At 44.0% G+C, this 20035-nt stretch overlaps 2 protein-coding genes across 7 annotated transcripts in view; both read right to left on the minus strand.

Annotated features, from left to right (window-relative positions):
* Positions 1-4248, minus strand: part of LOC129862346 (casein kinase I) — a 42860-nt gene extending 38612 nt beyond the window's left edge. For 3 of the 4 annotated variants that reach the window (XM_055933893.1, XM_055933910.1, XM_055933884.1), the window contains exon 1: positions 3739-4247. In XM_055933893.1, the coding sequence (XP_055789868.1) occupies positions 3739-3814 (76 nt within the window). In that variant the 5' untranslated portion in view covers positions 3815-4247. Of the gene's footprint in view, positions 1-3738 lie in introns of all 4 variants that reach the window. The other variant, XM_055933903.1, reaches the window with a different exon arrangement.
* Positions 4249-6527: 2279 nt separating this feature from the next.
* LOC129862319 (kinesin-like protein KIF19) overlaps positions 6528-20035 on the minus strand; it is an 84716-nt gene continuing 71208 nt past the window's right edge. The window contains exons 7-19 of one of the 3 annotated variants that reach the window (XM_055933841.1): positions 18614-18760; positions 17742-17864; positions 17240-17396; positions 16926-17097; positions 16504-16702; positions 15865-16135; positions 13378-13493; positions 13107-13270; positions 12766-12871; positions 12444-12567; positions 11731-12125; positions 11370-11538; positions 6528-11153 (exon numbers count right to left, since the gene is read on the minus strand). In XM_055933841.1, the coding sequence (XP_055789816.1) occupies positions 11038-11153; positions 11370-11538; positions 11731-12125; positions 12444-12567; positions 12766-12871; positions 13107-13270; positions 13378-13493; positions 15865-16135; positions 16504-16702; positions 16926-17097; positions 17240-17396; positions 17742-17864; positions 18614-18760 (2259 nt within the window). In that variant the 3' untranslated portion in view covers positions 6528-11037. Of the gene's footprint in view, positions 11154-11369; positions 11539-11730; positions 12126-12443; positions 12568-12765; positions 12872-13106; positions 13271-13377; positions 13494-15864; positions 16136-16503; positions 16703-16925; positions 17101-17239; positions 17397-17741; positions 17865-18613; positions 18761-20035 lie in introns of all 3 variants that reach the window. The other 2 variants (XM_055933851.1, XM_055933832.1) reach the window with 2 other exon arrangements.

Consider the following 20035-nt stretch of genomic DNA (forward strand, 5'->3'; position numbering starts at 1 on the left):
ATCCCAGTCTGCTGCGCCCACATGCTTCAAGAGGGCCACCATTGTTCCTGTTCCCAAGAAAGCTAAGGTAACTGAGATGAACGACTATCACTCCGTAGCACTCACTACTGTCATCATGAAGTGCTTTGAGAGACTAGTCAAGGATCATGTCACCTCCACCCTACCTGATACACTAGACCCGCTCCTGATACACTAGACCCGCTCCAATTTGCTTACCGCCCCAATAGGTCCACAGACGACACAACCACACTGCCCTAACCCATCTGGATAAGAGGAATACCTATGTAAGAATGCTGTTCATTGACTACAGCTCAGCATTTAACACCATAGTACCCTCCAAACTCATCATTAAGCTCGAGACCCTGGGTCTCAAACCCATCCTGTGCAACTGGGTCCTGGACTTTAACGTGCCGCCCCCCGAAGTGGTGAGGGTAGGAAACAACATCTCCACCCCGCTGATCCTCAACACTGGGGCCCCACAAGGGTGTGTTCTCAGCCCTCTGCTGTACTCCCCGTTTACCCATGACTGCGTGGCCATGCACGCCTCCAACTCAATCAAGTTTGCAGACGACACTACAGTGGTAGGCCTGATTACCAACAATGACGAGACAGACTACAGGGAGGTGAGGGCCTTCGAGTGTGGTGTCAGGAAAATAACATCACACTCAACGTCAACAAAAAGGAGATGATCGTGGACTTCAGGAAACAGCAGAGGGAGCACCCCCCTATCCACATCGACGGGACAGTAGTGGAGAAGGTGGAAAGTTAAGTTCCTCGGCGTACACATTACTGACAAACTGAATTGGTCCACCCACACAGACAGCGTGGTGAAGAAGGCACAACAGCGCCTCTTCAACCTCAAGAGGCTGAAGAAATTTGGCTTGTCACCGAAAACACAAACTTTTACAGATGCACAATCGAGAGCATCCTGTCTGGCTGTATCACCGCCTGGTACGGCAACTGCTCCTCCCACAACCGTAAGGCTCTCCAGAGGGTAGTGAGGTCTGCACAACGCATCACCGGGGACAAACTACCAGCCCTCCAGGACACCTACACCACCCGATGTCACAGGAAGGCCATAAAGATCATCAAGGACATCAACCACCCGAGCCACTGCCTGTTCACCCCGCTATCATCCAGAAGGGGAGGTCAGTACAGGTGCATCACAGCAGGGACCGAGAGACTGAAAAACAGCTTCTATCTCAAGGCCATCAGACTGTTAAACAGCCATCACTAACATTGAGTGGCTGCTGCCAACATACAGACTCAACTCCAGCCACTTTAATAATGGAAAAATGCCACTTTAAACAATGCCACTTCATATAATGTTTACATACCCTACATTACTCATCTCATATGTATATACTGTACTCTATACCATCTACTGCATCTTGCCTATGCCGCACAGCTATCGCTCATTCATATATTTATATGTACATATTCATCCTTTTATACTTGTGTGTATAAGGTAGTTGTTGTGAAATTGTTAGATATTACTGCACTGTCGGAACTAGAAGCACAAGCATTTCGCTACACAAAACATTAACATCTGCTAACCATGTGTATGTGACCAATAAAATTTGACATGTTTCTATTGTCTAATGATTGTTAAATTCATCTTCATGCCCACCACAGCTGTCTATATACCCCCCTTAAAAAAAACTTTCCTCGTCAATTTATATGACATTATCCCATAATGTAAAGTGTTAAAAAAAAAAAAAATCCTACAGAAAGGATTAAGCTAAGTTAAGGTTTTTAATGCATTTTTGGGAAAGGAGAAATGTGGTTTGCTTCAGCGTCTGAGTGATGCACTGCAGGTGGCTTTGATTGATGTGTTCTTTCAGGTGGGTGGGTTGTGTGTACGAGTTGACTAATTCTCTATGTCCATTCAGAAAGCTTTCTAAAACAAGCCCGTCTGGATTTCATCTCTTTAGTCTGATAAAATAATAAAAAAGTGCTACTGATAATAACAAAGTGTAATAGTGAAGTTGCAGAGAAAAGCCATATGTTTCTTTTGCAGCCAGTGGCGGTCGATGACTATTCATTGGCCTGGCCAATTACCGTAACTGCAAATTGCAAGACAGTGACAGCCCTAGTGTTAAACAACTCACAGATTGGAATAACATCTGCAACAGTGTCTAGTCAGTATCCAAATGACCCAAGCCTTTCAAAAACAAAAATTCAACTGAGAAGCAAGTCAAGCAACCTTTTCGACTTACATGGAGTTTAGACCTATTTGTTTAGAAAAGGGGCAGGGTGGAGGGCTGGGGTGTTGTGACTCGTGACAGGCTACCACAGACAGGGCAGTAGTGGGGGTTATAATCTGATCTGACTTTCTCATATGTTACACACTGACGGTTTGTGAAACAATGACATGGCTGTTAGAAGCTTCACTGATGTCATCCACGTAAACAAAAAGCTCTTTCTGCCTGTATACACTAACTAGAGTAGTGCCAAGAAGCTGGAGAATCATGTCCAACCATGTGGCTGTTCCTGCTTCAACTCAACCAGAGGAATTCCTGTGGACAACTGAACACACCTACAATGAGGACAGAACATACACCAAATTCAAACATTGGATTGGGTCCAGTAAAACCTATTCAGCATTCAACATGGGGAGGAATATTAGGCCTATGCAAAGAAGAAAAATAACATGACTTCACTCCAGGAAGCATATCAGCATTGTAACAACACCATTACAGTTATGGCATGACAAGATTCAAATTGACTCATGCAAAATGCAGGAAGTGTTCATCGTACCTTATGACAAAGGTCTGTGAGCTCAACCCTGGAGGTGATAACATATCAGAATGTAATTTCAGTTACCAGCTGACTGCAAAAACCACAGGGCCACATACACAACACACTAAAAAACAACCAACAAACAGCTAGATGTCAACACAACTCTTAAAGGGATACTTCAGGATTTCGGCATTGAAGCCCCTTTATCTATTTCCCTAGAGCCAGATTAACTCGTGGATACCATTTATGTCTCTGTGTGCAATTTGAAGGAAGTTGCTAACTAGCGTTAGCGCAATGACTGGAGGTCTATGGCAACTGCTAGCATGTTAAAATTCCATAGACCTCCGATCATTGTGCTAACGCTAGTTAGCATTGGCTGGCTAAACTACCTACCTTCATACGGGACGCAGAGAAATGGTATCCACGAGCTAATCTGGATCTAGGGAAGCAGATAAAGGGCTTCATCCTATACGAGTGCAACTGCTTGGGAAGGACATTTGGCCAACTCTACTGCAGCTAACTAACTGCCCTCCAGCCCTTGAAATGAACTGACAGATGGGATGACTACTGGCAAACTATTGGGGTGGGTGACTTGTTCGGTCGGTTTGTGAAGTGAACTAGCTAACTTATACATTTTCAAAAAGCCTCTCATTCGTGATCCAAGCTCAGGTTAGCTATCTATCTGGATCGTGGCCAACGTAGCTAGCTAAAGTTATTGGCTTGCCAAGGGGACAATAGGTGCTGGGAATTGACAGTTTGTGTTATGTTCATGCTAACCAATAACATATTTGCAAATTCCCATCAGCTGGCCAGCTAACGTAGCTAGCTAGCTGGTTTGGATTAATGTTAGCAAGGTAGCGAGCTAGGTTAGCGGGTTAGAGACGGTGTATATGGTAGCTAGCTAACGTTAGCTAGTTTAAAATGTTCAATTGACGTTAGCCAACCTACGGTAACGTTGTGTAATATTGATGACATTTTCGTTAGCTAGCTACTCACCCAAATAGATGTCTCCAAAAGATCCACTTCCAATTTTCCTGCCCAGCCTGTATCGGTTTCCCACTCTCAATTCCATGGTTCAATGTTATTCTTACGAAGCAACCTTCAGAATGTGTTGCTTGAGAGAAAAAAGTAAACCTTGGTGTTGTTGCTCTTTTTGGTTACCAAACCACCCCAAATATCACCTTACTTTGCTGGAATTACAAACCCCTTTATTCAGACGCCCCCCCTCCCCATGAATCCCAGAAGATCAAGTTCCTTCTGTAACAATCCAACTTTCCCCATCCCTTTTATATCTATATTTTCTTCGGAACACCACGATATTGTTATTGCCTGAAAGCTTAGAATGTGTAGATTATGTTCTAGCTGTTTTTGATATCACCCTTCCCAAAATCAAGAACGATGGAGACGGATTTTGATGGAAGCCTTCTAAAAAATAAAAAATAAAAATAGCCTCTTCTCCACTGTAGGAATTTCTTCCACTGTGGGCTGGCATTCGCTTGTGACATCATTTCTCCTAGCAACCCTGCGCAGGTCACATAAAAATGGGAGGGCGCATTGGTCTTAGGAAATTATTCAAGTGTTACTTTGTATGTAGAAAGACTGATACACTGAATCAAAAAAATCGAACTAACAATAGTAAAAACATACTATTTCATGTTTATAAACAGGACTTTTGCATCAATATGGGCATAACATACAACCTCTCAACATGAAACTATGAAAAAAGTACTGAGTCCGGTCACACAGCCACTACAGGGGACAGTTATATCTTTATTGTCTTTGTCTGTATCGCCTGTATCGCCTGGATGGCAGGATCTAGGGAAATGTACAGACTTGAAATATAATGTAATTTTCTGTTTCCTCGTGTCATGTTCTAAGAGTTAAGGACAAAACATATTATAGAATGTATAGCTAGAATGCTAGGCAATCACACTCATCTAAAAAATGAAGTGATGTACAAACAACCTGAGGCACAGTAGGTCAGTAGGTCACCACCCCATACAGAGTAGGTTGAAGTTGACATAAGGCCTATATATATCCCAAATGGCACCCTATTCCCTATATTGTGCACTACACTTGACCAGAGACCTATGGACCCTGGTCAATAGTAGTGCACTAGGGAATAGGGTGCCATTTCCTTAGACACTGATCTAAGGTGTTACAGTATGTGGTTTCCCCTAATTAGGTTAGGATTTTGGGGGTTCTTAAATCTGTCCCTAATGCCATGGTGTCACAGTGGCTAAGGTATATACTGTGACCTGAATTTGAGGCCAAATCAGCAGAGAGGACAACAACAGAAAGCAAAAAGACCGGCAAGCAAGGACATATGAATATACGTACGAACACACACGCATGCATACACACACACAATAAACAAACAGATAGAGATAGACAAGTTACATCAGGGATAAATCCTGTCCTGTGTAACAGTATAACTTTACGTCGTCCCCTCGCCCCGACACGGGCACGAACCAGCAACCCTCTGCACACATCAACAACAGTCAACCACGAAGCCTCGTTACCCATCGCTCCACAAAAGCCGCGGCCCTTGCAGAGCAAGGGGCAACACTACTTAAGTCTCAGAGCAAGTGACGTAACTGATTGAAATGCTACTAGCGCGCACCCGCTAACTAGCTAGCCATTTCACATCCGTTACACTCACCCCCCTTTCAACCTCCTCCTTTTCCGCAGCAACCAGTGATCCGGGTCAACAGCATCAATGTAACAGTATAACTTTACGTCGTCCCCTCGCCCCGACACGGGCGCGAACCAGGGACCCTCTGCACACATCAACAACAGTCGCCCACGAAGCATCGTTACCCATCGCTCCACAAAAGCCACGGCCCTTGCAGAGCAAGGGGCAACACTACTTAAGTCTCAGAGCAAGTGACGTAACTGATTGAAATGCTACTAGCGCGTACCCGCTAACTAGCTAGCCATTTCACATCCGTTACACTCACCCCCCTTTCAACCTCCTCCTTTTCCGCAGCAACCAGTGATCCGGGTCAACAGCACCAATGTAACAGTATAACTTTACGTCGTCCCCTCGCCCCGACACGGGCGCGAACCAGCAACCCTCTGCACACATCAACAACAGTCAACCACGAAGCCTCGTTACCCATCGCTCCACAAAAGCCACGGCCCTTGCAGAGCAAGGGGCAACACTACTTAAGTCTCAGAGCAAGTGACGTAACTGATTGAAATACTACTAGCGCGCACCCGCTAACTAGCTAGCCATTTCACATCCGTTACACCTGCACTCTCAGTAATCCTGTGACACAGCCACTCGTCTGGGGCTGAATAGACCAAAATACCCTAGATATACAGGATTATTTAGTATGGGAGCAGGAAAAAGGTGAAAAAATTAATCCATGAACCTTGCATGGCCTAGTTGTTTAGTCTTGGATACTGTGCAGGGGGGGGGGGGGGGGGGGGGGGGGGGGCATTATTTTGGGATTCAGAATTTGAACAGTATCCATTATTTTTTCTACTCAGAATAAGATATTCAAACTGCAGAAAAAAATGTTGATGATGTATGCATGCATTAGAGAAAACATATTTCTTGTTGTGGACAGAGCATGATAGAGATGGAAGTAGGTTGATGAAGCTCTCTCTCTCTCAGCGTCTAACTTTTCCTTGGTATATATTATTTTAAGGTACACATCTAGGATAGACACAAATCACTGGGCCATGGGTCAGGAGAAGGAAATTACTACTGGCTCCTATTAATACTCTGTCAACTGCTCATATAGGGACAGCTCATATATTGTTTTCTTCAAAATGGAAACATTCAGTCATTCATTTATTCATACATTTCCATTACTCATGTTTGCCCATTTTCCTATTTTAATAGTATTTGTTTTCATTTCTAGATTTAAGTTCAAGATGCATCAGCAAGTCAGGCCATTGAGGTCAAGCCATGCTAAGAGATGGTTGTGTGTGTATGTGTGTGTGTGTGTGTCTGTCTCAGGCACAGGAAAACCTCCTAAAAACTCTAATAGGTCTCATTTTTCATATATTGCATAAGGAACAACAACTGAGCAAAAATATAATTCTCACAATGTAAAATGTCAATTCTATTTCAAACCATTCTAAGAATGTCAAAAACATACATTGCAAATTATGGAAATAGGATTCAGTGTCAATAGGACTTTTCTATGGCTCAGGAACAGACGGACAAGCTTTCTCACTCATGACAGAGCTCCAAACCCTGGAGGCCACGCCCACTAATCTGAAGAGCGTTTGTGATTTTTGTGATTGGTCGCATATGGACCAATCCCTGAAATTGTTGTGGCACTATTTATGTGGTTTGGCCGCTCAGACCGCAGCTCTTGATGTTTGGATTATGTAATTTGGACTGCACGTGTTTCACAATGCACGGAGCAGGAGGGACGAGAAAGAACAGAGATCGAAAAGTAGTGTGTAGTTGTATAATGAAGTTCAGCAGAGAAACGTGCAGGAAAGATTTGATCATGACTTTGTTATTACAATGTTTCTAGGTATTTTGCTCATTCTGATTTAATGTTCAATAAAATTATTTATTTCTGAAGCCTAAATATTTTCATTGGACAGCTAAGCTAATTGTTTTTCTTTCTTTGATAAATGTCAACAAACAAAAGCTAATAGCCTACAAAGTCACGCATGTTTGTGTTGGCGTCATTATGTGGAAACTACAGGAGGTTGAATTGGGGAGGACGGGCTCGTGGTAATGGCTGCAGCAGAAGTAGTGGAGGGATATCAAACACATAGTTTCTATGTGTTTGATGCCATTCCATTAACCCTGTTCCAGCCATTATTATGAAACGTCCTCCCCTCAGCCGCCTCCACTAGTGGAAATACATTCCCATTGACCCAAGACAACGGTACTATAAAACCCCTTACAATTAGCTAGTGCATGCACAAGTACACACACGACTGCTGCATGTGTTAGAACACAGCCTGCTGCCTGCCTGCCAATGTGAGGTAAACTAATCCAATCCTAGCAGGTACATTCAGCACTTCCACTCTTTTGAAAACAATATGCTGACATGTAATCTATACCTATGACAGCCAAATGACTCTAGGACATAGGCCCATGTTCATGTCTAGACACCTGTTATGGATCACACCAGTACTGTTGAATAACTTGTTTATCTTTCAAAATAAAACTTCTAAAAAACACTTTGTGGAGTGTGTCCTGTCTACCGAGTTCACTTTGTAGCCATGCAGTTAACTGGTGTGCTCATGTTGTGAATGTACAGATGGATTGTTTATGGCAGGGTTTCCCAAACTCGGTCCTGGGCCCCCCCATATACTAAATAAACTAAAGTAAAAAATAAAATAAAAAGTAACACAAAATTACATAACAATAACGAGGCTATATACAGGGGCTACCGGTACGGAGTCATGTATTATATGTTTGTTTTTACTCCATGTGTAACTATGTGTTGTTGTATGTGTCGAACTGCTTTGCTTTATCTTGGCCAGGTCGCAATTGTAAATGAGAACGTGTTCTCAATTTGCCTACCTGGTTAAATAAAGGTTAAATAAATAAAAATAAAAAAATGTGAGGGGGTGCAGGTTAGTCGAGGTCATTTGTACATGTAGGTAGGGGTAAAATGACTATGCATAGATACAGTGCATTTGAAAAGTATTCAGACCCCTTGACTTTAAATTTTTTAACATTACAGCCTTGTTCTAAAATGTTATATAAAGGTATTCAGAAATATTTGAAAATTTATAAAATATAAAACAGAAATAACTTATTTACATAAGTATTCAGACCCTTTGCTATGAGACTCGATATTGAGCTCAGGTGCATCCTGTTTCTATTGCTCATCCTTGAGATGTTCCTACAACTTGATTGGAGTCCACCTGTGGTAAATTCAATTGATTGGATATGATTTAGAAAGGCACACACCTGTCTATATAAGGTCCCACAGTTGCCAGTGCATGTCAGAGCAAAAACCAGGCCATGAGGTCGAAGGAATTGTTCATGGAGTTTTGAGACAGGATTGTGTCGAGGCACAGATCTGGGGAAGGGTACCAAAACATTTCTGCAGCATTGAAGGTCCCCAAGAACACAGTGGCCTCCATCATTCTTAAATGGAAGAAGTTTGGAACAACCAAGATTCTTCCTAGAGCTGGCCGCACGGCCAAACTGATTAATTGGGGGAGAAAGGCCTTTGTCAGGGAGGTGACCAAGAACCTGATGGTCACTCTGACAGAGCTCTAGAGTTCCTCTGTGGAGATGGGAGAACCTTCCAGAAGGACAACCATCTCTGCAGCACTTTACCAATCAGGCCTTTCTGAGAGAGTGGCCAGACGGAAGCCATTCCTCAGTAAAAGGCACATGACAGCCTGCTTGGAGTTTGCCAAAAGGCACCAATAGACTCTCAGACCATGAGAAACAAGATTCTCTGGTCTGATGAAACCAAGATGAAACTCTTTGGCCTGAATGCCAAGCATCACATCTGGAGGAAACCTGGCACCATCCCTACGGTGAAGCATAGTGGTGGCAGCATCATGCTGTGGAGATGTTTCTCAGTGGCAGGGACTGGGAGACAAGTCAGGATCGAGGCAAAGATGAACAGAGCAATGTACAGAGAGATCCATGATCAAAACCTGCTCCAGAGCGCTCAAGACCTCAGACGGGGGCAAAGAGGACAACGACCATAAGCACACAGCCAAGACAATGCAGGAGTGGCTTCGGGACAAGTCTCTGAATGTCCTTGAGTGGCCCAGCCAGAGCCCGGACTTGAACCCAATCGAACATCTCGAGAGATTACTCCCAGTAATTCGAGAGACCTGAATATAGCTGTGCAGCGCAGCTCCCCATCCAACCTGACAGAGCTTAAGAGGATCTGCAGAGAAGAATGGGAGAAAGTCCCCAAATACAGATGTGCCATGGTTTTAGCGTCATACCCAATTAACCTGTTTTTCCTTTGTGATTATGGGGTATTGTGTGTAGATTGATGAGGGGAAAAAACTATTTAATCAATTTTAGAATAAGACTGTAACCTAACAAAATGTGGAAAAAGTCAAGGGGTCTGAAAACTTTCCGAATGCACTGTATATTTAAACTCCCAGTAATTTATTTATTTAACGTTTCGGCATCACTGTGCCTTCTTCAGGGTAATGTCATGAATGCTTGAACCAGGTTATGTAGACAAACAGTGGAATTAGTGCAACCAATGACAATAGTGAGGGGTGTGTCATAATTATTAAGTCAATTAGAATGAATTGAGTGAAACTGTTAAAAGACAATAGTTTACAGCATATAGAATATATTAGGCTATTGTTATCATACATTGTACATAATATTAGCATCAACATTCATTATTGTTTAATTTAATTTTACATATATATTTAATTGTTTCCAATTGAATTACATTTTTGTTACATGTAATCTTTTGGTTCAACCATAATGAATAATAAGCATCATCAACAGGGGGAACATATTGGGTGTACGCTGATAAGCTGTAGAAAGAATATATTCATTTATAAAACGTGTTCATAAAGAAGAGAGAAGAAACAACTATTATGCAGTGTGTCCACAAGGCTTTTGTAATTATTTGTATGCAGAAAAAGTCTTTAGTATCACAACCGTGCCAAATCATCTGTAGAACCGGAATGTGTACAGGACCATAGTAGTGGTTAGTGGTGGCCACTGAACGGTCACTCACAGTACCACTTGAGCAGGGAAACGAGGAGCAGAGAAAACAGTCACAGTCTGTGTCTGAAATGGCACCCTATTCCCTATATAGTGCACTACGTTTGTCCAGGGCCAGGTCAAAAGTAGTGCACTATATAGAACTTGGGCGCCATTTAAGACAAAGTCACAGACAGAAGAGTAAAAGTCACAGACAGAAGATCTTTGGGGTCTGTGATGGTGAGGTCTTGGGGCATCATCCACCCTATTAGTGATCAGCATGAGGAAAAGCTAGGTCTCTGGGTTCAATGTACAGCCAGTGTGGAAGTCACAGGTCAGAGGTTACGGGCCAGAGGACATAAGGGGGCTCAAGGCTCCAGGGTTAGACTGGGCTGTGAGTCAATCAGGAGCATGAAGGTGGAGATTGGAGGTCCAGCTTTCTCCAGTCCAGTCCATCTAGTCCAGTCAACATTCTCAGGGTCAGCTGGTCAGGGTAGTGCTGGTGTTGGGAAGTCCTGTGTAAGAAAACCCTGGGTCATGATCATCAGGCACCAAACTGAAGAAAACAGGAAGGGACTACCTGGACTCATTTTTCTTGTCCATTGCAAAAATGTCCATTCTATGCCCTAATGAACATGACCCTGGAGAAGTAGGCCTTTAGGCCCTCAGTGCCTGCGGGTGTGCTGACCTCCGGTGCCCGTGGTGTAGAGCATGGGCTGGCGCAGCTGAGACACACGCTTCAGGTTGCTCAGGTGGACTGGGGAGGACTCTGTGATGGGGCCTGTAAAAAGCATGAGTCAAAAACTGTATACAGAGCCCTGTTTAAGAACTGTGTGTTGATATATTTAATTAGCTACACTGTGAGGAGATATCCAAGGGCAATGAATCCAATTTGTCCTGATGGTAGTACAGTGGGCGCCATAAGGCTTGAACCCCACCATAGCGGCATGCAGCAATATTATTTTTAATGTGGAGGTGTGGGTAAAAGGAGGCTGACCTGTTTGGTGGTTGTTGTGTGGCAACCGGACTTTGGTGAGAGAAGGGACCCCCCTGTGCTGGGGGCGTAAGAGGGGGGCCTGGGGCTGCCCGTTGATGTGGAGGTGGGGGTCTGACGTGCTGTCCAACGGGCGTATACGCCGGGCTGCCGTTGTCTTAGACTGATACAGCTGAGCAGGGGGAGGGCAGGGGTAGTGTGTTAAGGCTGATATCGTGTAGGCTATGTACTGGAGCCGCTTCATTATGTCTATGTAATTGTCAAATCGATCAATCGATCAATCACAGCTGCTGATGACTCTACTAACATACAGTCCTGAATCATTAGATACTACTCAGGGAGCTAGATAATGAACACTACTCACTGTTTGACCTGTGACTTCGAACGAGCGGGAGCGTCTCTTCCGGCAGCGAGCCTCGAAGTCCTGCTCGCGGAGGGAGAGGTTTGGGTTCTTGGAGGCCGGCTGGCAATTACGTGGGCGTGTCCAGGTGCCCTGGGAGACAGGCTCCTCCCCCGTGCTGCTGGATAAGTTTTCATCTGAGGTGTTGTGGCGGGGCTCTGGGTTGGGCTGCCGGCCGCGGAGCAGGGCCAGGCCCCTAGGGGGCGCCTCACTCAGAGACAGGCTGCTCTTGTGCTTCTTGGGGTCCAGGGGGGAGGGAGGAGGAGGCAGCCGCAGGGCGTCCACTTCCAGGGCTTTGGAGCGGCGGCGAGCAGCCTTCACTGCAATGTTGTGAACCCCTTTGAGGATCTGCTGCCTCTCTGTTGAATCAAATCAAATCAATCAAATCAAATGTATTTATAAAGCCCTTCTTATGTCAGCTGATATCTCAAAGTGCTGTACAGAAACCCAGCCTAAAACCCCAAACAGCAAGCAATGTAGGTGTAGAATCAAAGAAGACAACTGACAGAGGCTCTACTATGATCTCATCTAGTACACCAACATCCTGACCTAAGATAAGATAATAAAATGTAAATGTTATTGTCCCTGGCTATATTCTGGAATCCATGAATTTGTGGTCCGTGCAGTTCTCCCTATCCTGTATCTCTCGTCTGCTGTTGCTCCTGGAGGTCTCTTACCCTTTCGTGTGAGGGGGACGTCCTGGCCCGTCTCGCTGCTCTCAGGGGAGGAGTCCAGGTGACTGCTGACACTGTGGCTGAGGTGGCTGTAGTTCAGAGTTGTCTCTAGGGCCAATGGCTGCAGCTGGAGAGGACAGAAGAGAAGGGACATGTGGCATTATACTCACACTCTCATAGGGAAGTATGCAGATATGAAACCTGGTAGAAATCTAGCCCTGATATGGCTGTACCCTCCATTACTATGGTGTCTCCACAGGTGTAATGGCAGGAGCTGCATCAGGCCTAGTAGATATCCACAGTGTGGTTGGTACTGTGTTCTCACCTCTCTGTTCCCCTGGCCGTTGAAGTGGATGGGAGGAGGGGTCAACACAGGAGAATGTTTCATCTGTCTGGCATGGGGACTGCTCTTACACACATGGTTGTTGTCTCTGTGAGAGGGAGAGGGAGGGTGAGAGAGAGACAGCACAAGAGAGTGAGAAAGATCGATAGAGAGAAAGATTGTCAGTTTAACTAATGTCCTTCCTAAAAAGGATAAGATGGAGGGTTTCTCTTTCCTAAACCAAACACCACCCTCTCACTCTTTCACTCACTCTCCCATCCCCACTCCCTCTCACTCTCCCTCTCTCTCCCACCCTCTCACTCTCCCTCCCTCCGTCCTCTTACCCTTCAGGTTCAGGTAGGATGGGTGGCAGGGTGTGTCTGCGGGTCTTGGCCCGGCCATGCCTGGTCTCTGAGCCCATGGTGCGAACGCTCTCCTGGTCTGAGTCCACGTCCTGCCCCGGGTCACGGCTTCGGCTGGGCAGAGTGATCTTGGGCAGGGAGCCCTCCTGGAGACAGCATATGGTACAGGAAGAAGGATATGTTTATATGTTGGAATTGTGTGTCTCTGTGCTTGATCTCGATTTCAATCTCAACCACGTTCTCTGTTGTCTACCTTGAGTGTGCACCCGCTGACCTTGTCCAGGGATCTGTCCAGGTTCCTCTCATCCAGCTCTCTCAAGTACATCCAATACAGCTCCTGAAGTTGGGGGGGCACCATGAGTCTGTGGTCTGCAACAACACAATACAGGTTAGAATACTGTTTACACTACAACACAACACAATACAGGCCAGAATACTATTCACACTACAACACAATACAGGTTAGAATACTATTCACACTACAACACCGGTTAGAATACTATTCACACTACAACACAATACAGGTTAGAATACTATTCACACTACAACACAACACAGGTTAGAATACTATTCACACTACAACACAACACAGATTAGAATACTATTCACACTACAACACAGGTTAGAATACTATTCACACTACACACAACACAATACAGGTTAGAATACTATTCACACTACAACACAACACAATACAGGTTAGAATACTATTCACACTACAACACAACACAACACAGGTTAGAATACTATTTACACTACAACACAATACAGGTTAGAATACTATTCACACTACAACACAACACAGGTTAGAATACTATTTACACTACAACACAATACAGGTTAGAATACTATTCACACTACAACACAATACAGGTTAGAATACTACAACACAACACAGGTTAGAATACTATTTACACTACAACACAATACAGGTTAGAATACTATTCACACTACAACACAATACAGGTTAGAATACTATTCACACTACAACACTGTTTAGAATACTATTCACATTACAACACAATACAGGTCAGAATACTATTCACACTACAACACAGGTTAGAGTACTATTCACACTACAACACAACACAGGTTAGAATACTATTCACACTACAACACAACACAGGTTAGAATACTATTCACACTACAACACAACACAGGTTAGAATACTATTTACACTACAACACAATACAGGTTAGAATACTATTTACATTACAACACAATACAGGTTAGAATACTATTCACACTTCAACACCGTTTAGAATACTATTCACACTACAACACAATACAGGTCAGAAAACTATTCACACTACAACACAGGTTAGAATACTATTCACACTACAACACAACACAGGTTAGAATACTATTCACACTACAACACAACACAGGTTAGAATACTATTCACACTACAACACAATACAGGTTAGAATACTATTTACACTACAACACAATACAGGTTAGAATACTATTCACACTACAACACAACACAGGTTAGAATACTATTCACACTACAACACAACACAGGTTAGAATACTATTCCCACTACAACACAACACAGGTTAGAATACTATTTACACTACAACACAACACAGGTTAGAATACTATTCACACTACAACACAATACAGGTTAGAATACTACAACACTACAACACAATACAGGTTAGAATACTATTCCCACTACAACACAACACAGGTTAGAATAATATTCACACTACAACACAACACAGGTTAGAATACTATTCACACTACAACACAATACAGGCTAGAATACTATTCACACTACAACACCGTTTAGAATACTATTCACATTACAACACAATACAGGTCAGAATACTATTTACACTACAACACAATACAGGTTAGAATACTATTTACACTACAACACAATACAGGTTAGAATACTATTCACACTACAACACAATACAGGTTAGAATACTATTCACACTACAACACCGTTTACAATACTATTCACATTACAACACAATACAGGTCAGAATACTATTCACACTACAACACAGGTTAGAATAATATTCACACTACAACACAACACAGGTTAGAATAGTATTTACACTACAACACAACACAGGTTAGAATAGTATTTACACTACAACACAACACAGGTTAGAATACTATTTACACTACAACACAACACAGGTTAGAATAGTATTTACACTACAACACAATACAGGCTAGAATACTATTCACACTACAACACCGTTTAGAATACTATTCACACTACAACACAATACAGGTTAGAATACTATTCACACTGCAACACAGGTCAGAATACTATTCACACTACAACACAACACAATACAGGTTAGAATACTACTCACACAACAACACAATACAGGTTAGAATACTATTCACACTACAACACAAAACAATACAGGTTAGAATACTATTCACACTACAACACAACACAATACAGGTTAGAATACTATTCACACAACACAGGTTAGAATACTATTCACACTACAACGCAACACAATACAGGTTAGAATACTATTCACACTACAATACAGGTTAGAATACTACTCGCACTACAACACAATACAATATAGGTTAGAATACTACTCACACTATAACACAATACAATCCATGTTAGAATAGTTGTCATAATACAACACTAAACATACAGTACAACACCTACATAGCCAATATTGAATTATTACACGTTCAATCAAGTCTGAAGTCTATAGCTAGTGTAGTAAAAAAAGAAAGCATTGTTTGGACATACCGTCAATAAACCGTCTCTGCTGCTGGATGAGCTCGTCACAGAGGTGGCGGTGCTGCTCGAAGCGCTGCACCACACAGTTCTTCTGCCGGATCACGTTGTCTTTGAGCAGGGCGTGGGACTGCATCTCGGCATTCTCAATCTCCAGCTCGTGGACCTTACAGAGGAGGCCCAGCACCTCCCTCTGCTCTTCAGAGCTCACCCTGCACGGGAGCAGCTCCTCCAGGCGCCTGGCCCGCTCCCGCAGCTCCACGAAGCAGCGCTCCAGCAACGCCTACAGGACAGGAGGACAAACAGCAGGCAGGGCTCAATGCGAATCCTCACCATAGTATTTTAATATTTATTTATTTATTTAACCTTTATTTAACTAAGCAAGTCAGTTAAGAACAAATTCTTATTTACAATGACGGCCTCATCATGCTACATGTCGGCCTATTGTACAAATGGAAACCATGTGCTTGGTACCGTTCCATTCAGTCCAATCCAGCCATGAGTCCATCCTCCAATATCTCCTACCACCAGCCACCCCAGTACTGTACAACAAGGCTACCAATGCCTAGTTTAAGGTGGTAGGAGGTGGCCTAAACTGTGTGATTCTATAGCCCCCCCTAGAGGTGAGAGCAGGGGACTACAGTAACCTACTTTCTGTTCGCGTATCTTGTTTTGTTCAGCAATGAGAGTGACCACGTTCTCTCTGGCCATGGTTACTTCCCGGGTCTCAGTGCTGTCTGGGGGAGACTCAGGACAGTCAGAATCCTTCTCACTCTCCTCCTTACTGAAGCTCTCCTTCCTCCTCTCCGCTCGCCACTTCCTGCGACGACGACTCCGCTCCTGCTCCCAACTACAGGAAGAACAACAATGCACGCAATTGTGAGCAGCTGTTTAGACATTTCTGTTAACTATCACAGTCATTAAACTGCTATAGGTGTAGAGGGAGTGCTAGGAGATTATTGTAGGTCCCAAATGGCACCCTATTCCCTATATAGAGCCCTCAGGTCTCTGGTCATAAGTAGTGCACTGTACAGGGAACAGAGTGCCATTTGGGACAGTCCTAAGACACATACTCTGCGATGGTGAGCAGGTGTTTGGAGATGTCCATCTGGATCTCCATGTTGCTGTTGTCCAGCTCCATCAGGCTCCTCCTGATCTCCATCTGACTCCTGAAGGCCTCTAGGAGCTGCTCCCTCAGCTGGTCCATCTCTGCTCGGCTCGCCTGCATGCTGTGGGCCTGCACCTCTGCTACATTGGTGGCAGGAGAGGAGAGTGTTAATGTCTGTTGGAGGGACAGACAGACAGACAGACAGACAGACAGACAGACAGACAGACAGACAGACAGACTGTGAAGGAGCTATGAGAGAGGTCAAGGTAAGGTCATTACCCTGGACATGGCGGATGTCAGCTCGGTCAGAGTTGAGCTGACGTCCAGCCTGATCGGCGATCTTCTTCTTGAGCCGCTGGATCTCGCTGCGCAGGTCAGAGATGATGTTGGTGTACTGAGCGATGTGGTAGGACACGTTCAGCAGGTTCCTCTTCACCTGGAGAGAGAGAACTGTCTTATAACACTGTAATAACATGGTGTGGTAGAACACGTTCAGCAAGAAGGAACCCAGTTGACAAACTATTAAGCCTAATATTGACAGCGTTGTTATAACTGTTATACTGCAGAGAGAACGGAATCTTTTAAGTTGATCTCGGGGGTCTAGGGTGGGTTACTGTAAAGCACTTTGTGATAACTGTGTTTATGTAAAAGGGCTTTTTAATTTACATTTGATTGGTTGATTGATTGATTTGAAAATTCTTGTCCACACCTCAGTGGTCCCACACCTCAGTTGTCCCACACCTCAGCGAAGGAGGGAAATGTTGTGTTGTGTATTACTTACCCGTGTGCGGATACTTTTGGCACGGTCAGCATAGCTCAGCGTGTTGCGAGACTCCTCGAAGGCCAGGGAGGCGGGGCTAATGTGGGCTATCATCACTGTGCGACTGTTGCCTCCCAACGAGTCCTGTCAATCAAATCAGAACAGGAAGTGAATGAATGCAAGTGGAATGCAGAATAATCCTTCTTAATGATGCAAAAGGACAACAAAAAGTACTGTACTGTATTGTTTTGTGTGGTGTGGTGTCACAGATATAACTTTAAACCGTCCCCTCGCCCCGACACGGGCGCGAACCAGGGACCCTCTGCACACATCAACAACTGACACCCACGAAGCGTCGTTACCCATCGCTCCACAAAAGCCGCGGCCCTTGCAGAGCAAGGGGCAACCCTACTTAAAGTCTCAGAGCAAGTGACGTAACTGATTGAAATGCTACTAGCGCGTACCCGCTAACTAGCTAGCCATTTCACATCCGTTACACTGGCATGATGTGGTGTGATGTGATATGGTGTGTGGTGTGGTGTGGTATGGTATGATGAATGCTGTGTGGTGTGGTATGGTGTGGTGGTAGTATAGTGTATTGTAATCATACAGCACGTCTTAGATGGGAAAGGGGAAAGGGGGAAACCTAGTCAGTTGTACAACTGAATGCATTCAACTGAAATGTGTCTTCCGCATTTAACCCAACCCCTCTGAATCAGAGAGGTGTGGGGGGCTGCCATAATCGACATCCACGTCTTCGGCGCCCGGGGAACAGTGGGTTAACTGCCTTGCTCAGGGGCAGAACAACACATTTTTACCTTGTCAGCTCGGGGATTCGATCCAGCAACCTTTCGGTTACTGGCTCAACGCTCCAACCACTATGGGTACTGTACCTTCAGCAAGCGCGTCAGCTTGCTGTCCCTGTAGTTGACATATTTGTTACCATGTTTCTCACTCAAGGCGTTGATGCAGTTACCCAAAGCCAGGAGGGAGCGGTTGATGTGGGCCCCTTCTTTTAACCTCTGACCTCTGTTCTGTGTCTGGGAGAGAGAGAGGGAGCAGGTTTACTATCTGGTCTCATGTTTTTATTTTTTTATTTGACCTTTATTTAACTAGGCAAGACAGTTAAGAACAATTTTTTTTTTACAATGACAGCCTACCAGTGGGTTAACTGGCTTATTCAGGTGCAGAACGACAGATTTTTACCATGTCAGCTCGAGAATTCAATCTAGCAACCTTTCGGCTACTGGCTCATCGCTCTCCCCACTAGGCTACCTGCCGCCCCACATGTTCCAGAGCATACATGTTGCTGATCACCGACTGAGCAGACTGACCGATCAACAATTAATAGAGTGGTTATTTAGGATGCAAGGTGATTTGTAGATCAGTCAGTCTGTCTACAATGTAGTAGACGGCCATTGTCTCGGTTTGATGAGTTCCAGCCCAGGACAGATACTGCCTATGTTAACCAGCAGAGGGGGCTCTAACCCTCCTTTTCTTTCCTCTGTCTGCAGTTACATTGGAAGAGTTGCAAGTAAAACATCACGCAGCTTTTTATAACCGCTTATGAGTTACTATGAACGCTGTCAATGTCATAACACATCATACATGTATTATAATGCATTATAAGGGACGTTATTACATATGTACTTTATAGAAAGTGTTACCAGCCTTGGACCAAAACACATCTCACTGACAGAAAACATCCCTTCAAAAGAGGTAGTGGAACCCCCTGTTCTCCTATATCTACAGAGACCGGTGGCCTATAGGCTATGATCCATAGAAGAGCCTAGCTGCTTAAACGTTCTAAAAGTTTCCATGGTAAATAACTGTTCTCTCCATTCAGGCATGATTGCATGGTTTTGTCATGGCAGCGTACCAAATGGCACCGTATTCCCTGTATAGTACACTACTTTTGACCAGAGCCCTATGGGAAATTGGGTGCTATTTGGGACACTTGCCATTGTGTATATGGGGTCTGGCTGGTTTAATATGGACGCTAATCTAACAACATTCATCAAATCTAACTGCCTGTAGCTTATGCCCTGAAGCAAGGATATGCATATTCTTGATACCATTTGAAAGGAAACACTTTGAAGTTGTGGAAATGTGAAAGGAATGTAGGAGAATATAACACATTAGATCTGGTAAAAAATAATACAAAGAAAAAAACAACCGATTATTTTTTGTTTGTACCATCATCTTTGAAATGCAAGAGAAAGGCCATAATGTGTTATTCCAGCCCAGGTGCAATTTAGATTTTGGCCACTAGATGGTAACAGTGTATGTGCAAAGTTCCCTACTGATCCATTACA

Source organism: Salvelinus fontinalis, chromosome 1 (genome assembly GCF_029448725.1).
Source record: "Salvelinus fontinalis isolate EN_2023a chromosome 1, ASM2944872v1, whole genome shotgun sequence".
Lineage (NCBI taxonomy): Eukaryota > Metazoa > Chordata > Actinopteri > Salmoniformes > Salmonidae > Salvelinus > Salvelinus fontinalis.